General features: G+C 41.0%; 1 protein-coding gene across 1 annotated transcript in view; it reads left to right on the top strand.

Annotated features, from left to right (window-relative positions):
* Nucleotides 1-8,845: 8,845 nt before the first annotated feature.
* The window catches only part of FBXL7 (F-box and leucine rich repeat protein 7), a 184,306-nt gene continuing 181,857 nt past the window's right edge, over nt 8,846-11,294 (top strand). The window contains exon 1 of the mRNA XM_018558457.1: nt 8,846-8,996. Within this exon, the coding sequence (XP_018413959.1) occupies nt 8,963-8,996 (34 nt within the window). The 5' untranslated portion in view covers nt 8,846-8,962. The remainder of the gene's footprint in view (nt 8,997-11,294) is intronic.

The raw sequence follows: 11,294 nt of genomic DNA, 5'->3' as shown, positions 1-11,294 counted from the left end.
TGTCCTAGATTGTTCACTTCTCCTGTCTTCTCCAAACTCTTCAGGTGAATAACCCTGATAGTTTTCACTGTTTTTTTGTTTTGTTTAATTCTTTTGCTAAGTTTGAATTTCCAGGTTATTGAAAACTTTACATTGCTATTTAAGAAAATAAAATATTTTCTTTACTTCAGTGCATTTTACAGTGGTTTCATTTACAGCCTCAATAAATGAATTACCACTCCATAACAGCGCACAACTCACACATCTTAATTATAGTAGGTAAACTCATAAAAGCAAAGGTTTCATTTGTGATAAACAGACTTCCAGACCATAACCTAACAATTAGCCTTGGTGACATTTATGTTGGTAAGACTTTTCATTATACTGTAAATTTCAGAGTTATATTTCATTTTTTTCCAGAGTACGTCACACCACAAATGATTTCCTGTTTGGTTATTTCCTAGCCAGATCATGAACTCATGGTTTCAAAATGCTTAGCTCTACCACCTGATCAAGACCTTTACCTTGTCAAGTGTCATCCAACTTGTTCATTTAAAAGAAACTTTTTCCTAAAAAGAAATATGGAGGCTGCTACTGCTGACTTGTTGCGTATCAACCACAGAGGGGCCCAAAGCAAGAGTTCTGTTTTGCTATTGACAAGGGCACCTTTCTTAAAGTGACACTAAACTCAGGAATTAAATCTTATAAATGCATCCATGTACCTATTAATAATTAACAAAAATGTACCTTATTTGTGTATCACTCAGCTCTAGATTTTCAAATCGTCTCTGAAATCGTGCTGACACTGTCCTTCCTTCTTCGAGGGTGGATACTTTTGTTCCCCATGGTCCCATGGGGAACAAATCACACTCCAGAAGGAAGGACACTGTCAGCATGAATTCAGAGGATCTACAGCTACACAAATGATACACAAATAAGATAAACAATAAAGGTGATCAGCACCAGTAAGTGTAATGTGGAAATAAGAGCTACCAAGCTCTAAGGATATAACAAAATATGTGGAAAATTTGAAACACAATATTGTGCCGAGCTAATAATCATACATATCTAATAAATTGAAACATATATAAATGAGTCACATATATGAGCACGTGTTTTGACGTACGTAGGGCAGAGCTTCTGATGTCACCGCACTGAGCTGAGCCGGACGAACAGGTTTTTTTATCGCTTTGCTGCCATTTGCCCTGCTGGTCTGATCCAGCAATACCCAATGCCTGTACTGTTTACACCATTGTGAGTATGCATTTTTTATTTAATACATTGCATTTTATTGGACGTTACGCACTGTCCTTGTCCTTTTTCTCTTTCCACCTGGATTTATACTGGTACCTGTGATCTGAGGAGACCTTATCGCCTTTTCTGTGCATGGGCTTCCCTCCCCCATTAAGAAGGGAAAAAGCGCATTTGACCCAGCTCTGTGGGTCTACCTCCCCAGGTGGGCACTCACTTGATGTCATCACTCACTTGGTGGAGGTGAAGGTCTGCCTGCATTGTGTGATTATCCTTACTTGAGAGTTATATGCAGATTGGCTGCGAATCACCTGAGGAAATTTTTTCGCACAATCACCATTGTTGGCTTTTGTTTTTTCCTTGGGACTTTTTTTGTCTATATTGCTTTTTTGTCTTTGTATAGATATTTTCTATGCCTCATTTGTTTGAAGGCTCATATATGTGACTCACTTATATATGTTTCAATTTATTAGATATGTATGATTATTAGCTCGGCACAATATTGTTTTTCACACAAATAAGATACATTTTTGTTCATAGTTAAGATACTTAAATGCATTTTTAAGATATAACTCCTAATTTTACTGTTGCTTCAAGGAATTATCCTCCTGGTTTGGATTGAATTTTCCAGGAGCTTTGCTCTGGGTTCAACTGTTATCTGGTGGATTTTTGAAGACCTAATGAAGGGGGATTGCTGAGCCCCTGAAACACAATGGCGGTCTGTTTTCCCCTGCTGTCATTTGCAGAACCAATAAAATACCATTTTGGAATCTAAGAACTCTTGTTCGGCACCCTCTTTGGTTGAAATGCTTATAGACTTTTCAAATCGGGTGACCTCTGTTTATTGAGAGGGGTCCCTGTTTTGTGGAGAGCTGCCAAAGACATTTGACTTTGTAAGGATTATATATCAGGGATCCATATTCTCATTTTCATCTCACTATAGGACTGCTGACTTGTTGGCTGTCATGACGACTCTTTCCGTTTCATTTGACCTAAGGGTTCATTTATAAAAGTTCTTCCCGGCATATAACCTGGAACAAGTACAGTTGAGAACTTACAACATTTCTTTGTATTTTCTTATCTTTTATTTGTTTCAAATAATACTGTACCAAAGCCAGAGGGTCAGGATAACAGCCAGAGAAGTAGTATTATTTAGAAGGAGGTCAGCAATGGCAACATATTTCTATTAGGGTCCATTCACACCAATTGCAGTGAGTTCCAGAGCGGCAGCAATTAGCGGCAGCAATTAGCGGCAGCAATTAGCGATTGCTGTGTGTTCCAGCAGCTGCAGCTCTGGAACGCATCGCAATAGGTGTAAATGGGTCCTTAGGAAAGTTTTACTATAAGTGTAAACCCTAACAATGAACTTCTCTTATGTGTTAACTACCTGTTGATCATGTTAAAGCTGCCCTGGGTTCAGAGCTGTCCTAGGTCGTGCATACTTCCTGTGTAATAGGTTAGGGGGCACCATTAAGACATAATGGCACCACAGCAAAGCAAACAGTGTCAAATGCGATCTCATGCATTGTGGGAACATGTGCAGGGATGCACGCATTTCTGCATAGCATAGATGTGAACAGCTGCTTGGAGTTTTGCTCTGGTAAACCACATTGGAGTTTCACATCTGGAGAATTGAAAATACACTAGGGGGGTTCATTTATAAAAGTTCGGGTCACAAAGCACTAGTGCCCCTAGACGGTGGTGATAACTATAGGAATTTCCTATACTCATCAGTGCCATTCAGCGGTGCTAGGGCCATGTGAAGCCTTTCCACCCAGCTATATGCCGGGCAAAACTTTTATAACGGAAACCACTAGGTCAAATATTCATTGATGCCAGAATGTGGTTTCATTCATTTATTATATAGTGCAGTAAATCTGGTTAAATTGTTGGTAAATCTGGTTGATCTGATAGATCAAATCTGGACAAAATCCATTCCTCCCAACTTTCCAGGTTTAAAAAGAGGGACACCTTCCTGCACAATGTATTCAGGCAATGGGCACACTCCTGCCAGGCCTCCACTTATGCGCACCATTAAGAATTTATAAGCCAAAAATGATTGGTAAAACCCAAAATTGCCTTTTTTCAGCATTACTTGTCCTTTATACTGCATTTTCAAAATTCAGTATAAAGGACAAGATAATTAAGGGTTAAAACAAAGATTTTGGTGAAGAATAACACTTTTTGGTAGTTGAATAGAACCTTTCATAGATATCTGTACATCAGACCAAATAGAGGGACAACTGAGGAGGAAAGAGGGACAGAGGGATTCGGTTCCAAATTAGGGACAATCATCCAAATGAGGGACACACCCAAAAATATTAGTGAAGTGGTTAGAGTGAATGAAAAGACATTTTTTTTCCCTGCTTTGGATAGAGTGAGGAGGGATTAGAACTTCTTTAAATTCTATATTGCTGCCTGCATCCTGTTAGGTAGAATTACTCTCTCTGTTTGTCCTGGTTGAGACATAAATCTCTTCAAGAGGACATTGCAAAAAATAAACTGACAGGGGTTTTAACCAGCGGCAGCACCAGAGTGGGTGTCACCTGGTGCGGCCGCCGCGCATGCATTATGATGTTTGTGGTGTGACATCATCACACATGTGTGCCAATGTACTTCACTGCCGGCAGCCATCTTGGTGATGAATGCCAGCAAAGAGAGGAGAGGATATTGACCCGACGGGATCAGGTATATTACCGGGCCCCCCCCCTCTCTCTCCTCGTGCCGCTGTCAGGGTCTTGGTCCATGACCATGTGCTCAACTTAAGGCGTGATAACAAAATAACTGTTAGTAATTTTGGTGCCACCCCCTCTGATAGTGTCAGCCGGTGCGGGCCGCAACCCCCGTACCCCACTTGTGATGATACTGGTTTTACCTCTTTCTTAGTCAGTTAAAAACTAAAGAAAACAGTTTTGGCTATAAATACATTTTAGGTTTTCTTTTCTTCAAAATTTTGGATGATCCCAAAGAATACAAGGCGTTCTCCGATTAAAGGAAGAGAAGAGGGGGTGGGAATGTGATAATCTCTTCTCCTCCAATCATAGAACACCTTGTATTCTTTGAGAAAAATACAAGGAATTTTGTGAGTGAGCAAGTATTGAGGAGGGACTGGGACGCGCTGAGGAATGACATTATGTATAGGAGCCGGCATGCTGCAAAGGAAGATTTTTAGGGCTGGTAATGATTAAAATTTTCGTGTTCGATTAATCGAAAAATGTTTTAATCGATGAATCAATTAATTTTGATTAATTATAACGCACATACAGATCCAACTACATTGGCCTATAAACATACAGCACAGCAATGAAGTAATAAAATGAACTAGGATCACACTAATCCAGCACATTATTAATCTCACGTGCCTCACTCAATATGGCCTCCGCTTGAGTGGGGCAACTCAAAATAATAACGTGCGGGATTAGTGTGATCCTAGTTCATTTTATTACTTCATTGCTGTGCTGTATGTGTATAGGCCAATGAAATGTCTGCTTTTCATACCCAGGAGTGCTTGTACGACTAGAACAGTACTGTTTAGGGTAGAAACTGGCCAAAATGTAGGATGGATCAAGTAGTTAAAAATGTGTTTCTTCAATTTACAGACCCCACACATGGTTAATTGTTTTAGTAGAACTAGAAATGATCAAACTTGTCTGTGAAGAATACAAAATTGTTTGCAGCTTGACATGTACACATGGGGATGGTCGGGTCACCACTTGGGGAAGGGGGGACTCCTACCCCCTTCCCCAAGTGGCTCCATCGGCTAACGAAGGGAAGAGGGGGAGGAGTCCGATGATGTCACGGACATCGCCGTCACCGGACTCCTGACCCTTCCCTTTGTTAGCCTTCACGGACATCGATGTGATCGGACTCCTCCTCCTTCCCTTCGTTAGCCGACAGAGCAACTTGGGGAAGGGGGGAGGAGTCAGGTGACGTCGATGTCCGTCAGAAGACCCGGAAGCCGGTGGAGAGGTGAGTACCGATCAAAATAATTTTGATCGATCAAAAAAATTAACGATTAATCGAGGGATTAATCGTTTATTTCCGCAGCCCTAAAGATTTTTATACTTAGCATACCCCTCCACATATAACATACATCTTTTTAATGATATTATACACACCCAATACGATGTGTAAATGATCTTTTTTTTCCGGAACGGGGCTGTAAAACAAGTGCCTGACATCCACAAGACTTTACTTTTAGGAGGATTAGAAGAGCAATGAACTAGAAGTCCAAGCCAAACCTAGCAGGGAGCAGGTGAAGCTGAAGTGCACACTGTGTACAATAACCTGACAGCATAAAGCATTAAAGCGAAACTCCGGGCAAAAATGTTCTTGCTCCTTGCAGTGGAACTACCCTTTTAATTTTTGTCTAGGTGCAAAAACAAAAACAAAAAAAATACTTACCTGATCCTGGGAGTCGGCTTGCTCTTAAACTGGTCCCTAGAGCCTTTCTCCCCCCTCTGCTGCAGCGGTCTAAGGTCCCTGAGTTATCCTGTTCTATACACTTTGTACAGGACATGAGGACATTGAAGGACATACCATTGCTGCAGTGGAGCAGGAGACAAATCAAGAACCAAAGTAGCAGCTAATCGGCTCCACGGTTCAGTAACTTTTTTTTAGCACCTAGACAAAAAACAAGCACTTAAAGTGACACTAAACTCAGGAGTTATAGCTTAAAAATGTATTTAAATTGCCTAACTATTAGCAAAAATGTATCTTATTTGTGTATCCTTCAGCTGTAGATCCTCAAATCATCTCTGAATTGGTGCTGACACTGTCTTTTCTTCTATAGGGTGGCTACTTTTGTTGCTCATGGTCCCTGTGTGTGTTGTAAAGTAGCCACTACCCCAAACTCCCTCCCATGATAGACTATAACTTTAATACAAATGAGTAAACTCAATGTGAGATTGTAGTCCATCACAGGAGTGAGCTTGGAGTGGTGGCTACTTTACATCACACAGGGACCATGGGGAACAAAAGTAGCCACCCTCCAGAAGGAAGGACAGTCTCAGCACCAATTCAGAGATGATTTGAGGATACACAGCTGAGTGATACACAAATAAGATAAAGTGACACTAAACTCAAGAGTTAAATCTCAAAGATGCACTCAAGTACTGTAACTAGCAACAAAAATGTAACTTATTTGATTATCACTCAGCTGTAGAACCCCAAATAATCTCTGAATTCATGCTGACACTGTCCTTCCTGCAGGGGGTGGCTACCTTTGTTCTCCATGGTCCCTGTGTGTTGTAAAGTAGCCACCCCTCCAAGCTTGCTCCCGGAATGGATTACAATCTCAATACAAATTACTAAACAAAACGTGAGATTGTAGTCCATCACGGGAGTGAGCTTGGACCGGTGGCTACTTCTCACACACAGGAATTATGGGGAACAAAAGTAGTCACCGTCCATTATAAGATCTACAGCTGAGTGATACACAAATAAGAGACATTTGTGTTAATAGTTAAGATACTGGAATGCATTTTTAAGATTTAACTCCTGAGTTTAGTGTCACTTTAACTAGGGCTGCCAAAATTAACGATGAATTCCTCGATTAATCGTTAATTATTTTGATCGATTAAAATTATTTTGATCGGTACTCACCTCTCCGCTGGCTTCCTTATCTTCCGTGAGTTCCGTCGGAGATCCGGTGACGTCACGGACATCGGAGTCACCGGACTCCTACCCCTTCCCTTCGTTAGCCGTCACGGACATCGACGTCACCGGACTCCTCCCCCCTTCCCCAAGTGGCTCCTTCGGCTAACGAAGGGAAGGGGGAGGAGTCCAGTGAGGTCGATGTCCGTGACGGCTAACGAAGGCAAGGGGGAGGAGTCCGTGGACGTTGATGTCCGTGACGTCACCGGACTCCTCCCCTCTTCCCTCCGTTAGCCGCCACGACATCGACGGCTCTGCCTCTGCTGAAAATTTGATGAAAAATCTACAGCTATGCTAGGTAAGAAAAAAAACTCTTTTTATTACCTCTAATTATTAATTGCCCTGTTTACAATGAAGAGGTGGCACTGTCACCCTGCCTAAGTGCTCCTGCATCAGGCATCACATATCTTGTAATCCTGCCACTTTATTGCATGCATCTGCATGATTGACAGCTCAGGCAAGGAGTGTTGCTGTCAGCCAATTGAGGCTGCTTTTTTACATCAGCAGAGGTGAGGTTTCACTGCAGTCCCATTCCTTCCTTGATAAATCCCCCCCACTGTATGTGGGGAAGGTTTGTTTCTCATCTCAACAGTACTTACACTATAAGTACTAGTTTAGTAATTGTGCTACATTATAATTTATTTCTGTGTTTGCTAAAATGCTTTTATTTGTGCACTATATACATTACAGGTAAAATCATCTGTGAAGAGGCCACATTATTATTCTGAGTTGCCCCACTCAAGCGGCGGCCATAATTAGTGGGGCACGTGAGATTAATAATGTTCTGGATCAGTGTGATCCTAGTTCATTTTATTACTTCATTGTTGTGCTGTATGTGTATAGGCCAATGTAGTTGGATCTGTATGTGCGTTATAATTAATCGAAACTAATCGATTAAAATTTTTTTCGATTAATCCAACACGAAAATTTTAATCAGTAACAGCCCTAATTTTAACACTTGCAGTGCAGGGATAGCCCCGCTGCAAGGGTAAAGAACATTTTTGCCTGGAGTTCTGCTTTAAAACTAGACAATAAACAATGACAATTTGTTACATTGTGTACGTGTACTGATGCAAATCGACTTTGATTTTTTCATGCATACCTGTATATTAATTATTTGCGTTAATCACTCAAACAAGCCATGTCACAAACATACACAAAGAAGTCCTAAAATTTGCAGTACTTGCACACAGAACTCAATGAAATGCAGAGACATATGAAATCTTTTTGTACCCTGCACATCTCTAAAAAAAAAAAGGCTTCTCTAATCTGGATTCAGGCTGTAGTGTTAAATCTGGGCTATTAGAGCTGTGCTACGTCTGAACTTGGAAGCCATCCAGACATCCAGGTTATAAATCTTGTGGGGTGTTTCCCTCTGCAATTCCCAGACTCTGCTCCTTCAGGATGGTCACCTTGACCTAGCCTGCAGGGTCATGGCTGCACACAGGCAGAGAGCTGCTCCTAGCAGTCCATACTCTACGTTTCCAGGGATTTCTCTTCCCCTTCCATTGTTTTAATTGAGATCTGATGCTTAGAAGAGCTCCTGGGGGTAGCAGGAGTGAGGTAATACAAAGGGAAGGGATCATGCCTGACGTGAGCCTGGGAGGAGTTGGAGGAGGACTAAGAGCCTGCTGATCCTCCCTCATTTGTCCATAGGGTATGGATGTTGGGACAGTTACTGCTCAGTGGACGGTGATGTAGCCTATGTGAGTGTATGCATCCTACTCTGGCATAGCAAGACTGCCCCAGGGACAACATAGCAACAAGTGGCTTGTCTACACAGTGACAGCATGCTGAAGACTGGGACACTGTGATTGCAGACACAGCTAAGGGCACCATGGATCAACTCTGCCTGGCTTTCTCCCCTTCTTCCTCCTATGGATTATAATGTCAGGGATCTGTCCCCTTCTGGAAAGTGGATCTTTTACTGAGTGCCCAGGGAAAGAGCATCTGATCTTTTGTTTGCTAACTCTTTACTTCTAAGTGGCTCTGCCTATGGAGGAATCTTGCTGCTCCTTTCTGGTTTACCCTGTGGAAATGCTGTGTGCTTGGGAGATGAGAGCATGAAGTCTACAGGATGGGAGCGAACAATGGCAAGTACGGCAGTGAGGGTGAGTGACACTGCCTACACAATGCTTAGACCTGAGCAAGAAGTCTGCCCTGCTCAACTATTGTTTAACTATTCCTAAGATCATTTGATTTATGAATTATGTTACTATCATTAACTATTCCCAAGATCATTTGATTTATGAATTATGTTACTATCATTAACTATTCCTAAGATAATTTTCTTTACTATGTTACTTTTATTTAACTATCCCTAAAATGATTCTATTTATTATTTATGTTACTGTTATTGTTTAACTGTTCTTAAGATTATTGTATTATTATTTATGTTACTATTATTGTTTAACTTTTCTTAAGATTATTTTATTATTATTTATGCTACTATTATTGTTTAAGTATTCTTAAGATAATTTTATTTATTATATATGTTATCACTATTAATGTTTACCTATTATTGTTATTTTGTTTATTATTTATGTTACTATTATTGTTAAACAGTTATTGTTTTTAGACAGTGTTGGGTGCAACACACTTCCATCACAGCTTTGCAAGACAAACTGACCCTTACATGAAAATGCATCTGTTGTGTCAGTGAACTAGCCATGTATTAGGAGTTCAGTTGTGTCAGTTAACTAGCCATGTATTAGGAGTTCAGTTGTGTCAGTTAACCAGTCATGTATTAGTGGATCACTTGGGTAAAATGTGGTGAAAAGTAGACCTGTCATTGAAGCTGCTGGACTGTCACAGTCTAGAAAGATGAGTGTCAGGACATTGGCCCTCAGCCCTGGGAAGGTGTCTGTCTTGTGACTAAGAAGGGATCCAGCTAAGGGAGTGCTTAGCCTTGTGTTGGCAGATTAAGGACAGTTGGCAAGGGCTTTGGATTTTGGAGAAAGAAGGTCATTTATATGCACAGTAACTAAAATGTAGCTGCAACCCATACATATGTCAGACAGGCAATCTTATATCAAATGAATGCTCTTTCTGGACATCTATTGACAAAGAAAGTTTTCTTTTTTTTTTGCAAAGTGATTATTTGTATACTGGAATTCAGGATATATTAGAAAAAGTATCCTTTCTTTATATTTGGTCAGACAGGCAATTCTTTCACTAGAGACAATTCGCCAGCGGCATGATCGCTAAAGAGGTTGCCTGTCTGTCCCTACTGAATCGCTTCCCCTGTAGACACGAGGCAGGGATTTTGCTCTGTCACTGGCTCGAACGCTGCTGAATCATGATGGCTAGCTACAGAGGCAGCAATTTCATAGGGACAAACAGGCAGCCTCTTGACCACCCTGCCACTGGCAACTGCGACATATCATTAGTGGCAGGAATATGACCAGCAGAGTTGCCCTTCTGACTTCAGACTTAGATATGTATTATACATTTAGAGTATGCATTTGTATTTATATTTTGTTAAATATGCAAAGTGGTCTCAAAACAAATCATGGCGAAAAGTTACAATGTAAAGGACTCCAAGCCCAGTACTGTGTAGGTTCCTGAACATCTGAGCAGCATACGCCCCTTCCATCTACACATGGTACTACAGCGCATTGTAGTGTATATGGTCAGCTGCTCCTCCCAGAATTACATATCCAGACATCAGACTGTTCCAGCAGGCTTATTCTATGGGATACATGCTCACCCTTCACAGAAGAAAAAAAAACCTCTTTGCACTGTTTTGTTACAAATGGGAGGTGGTTAGAATGGAAGTGAGTGTATCTGAAGTCTAGTAGTTGGAGTTGACCAGGAGTTATTCTTGCTGTATCTGTCGATCAGAGTCCAGGCAGCATTATAATATTCCAGTTACAGACCACAAGGGGGTGCATGTGCAGAACTTGGATAACTCATTTTTGACAGACCGAGGTAAAACAGAAGAATGGCCAGTGAGAACAATGAAAATGAAAAGAAAAAATCTAAACCCAGTCACAGAAGCTTTTGCATGCTAATGCAGTAAAAGATGGAAAACAGTTGTTTTCCATCTTTTAAAATCTGTACCCTTTTTTAAAAATAGTGCCTGGTGATCCTACCATGAAGGCCCCCTTATCCGATTAACCGATTAATCGAACTTAATAATCGGCTAACTAATCGATTTTGAAAATAATCGTTAGCTGCAGCTCTACATTCAAGCACATCCCATTTGAAGGGCGACAACTGTTACCATTTTCACTTCATCACATACGCCTCTGGTGGAGACTACAATCAGCCATGTCTACAGACATTGCACAGGCACGGTTCACAATTGTCACCATCAGGAAGCCAGACCAGAGCACTGATGTGCATTGGAGTGCATACATGTAGACAGGATGTGGCTGATTGTGGAGGACAATAATACTTTTCCTCGT

Source organism: Nanorana parkeri, unplaced genomic scaffold (genome assembly GCF_000935625.1).
Source record: "Nanorana parkeri isolate BGI_ZX_2015 unplaced genomic scaffold, ASM93562v1 scaffold340, whole genome shotgun sequence".
Taxonomy (NCBI): domain Eukaryota; kingdom Metazoa; phylum Chordata; class Amphibia; order Anura; family Dicroglossidae; genus Nanorana; species Nanorana parkeri.
This window is presented reverse-complemented; position numbering and strand designations above follow the sequence as displayed.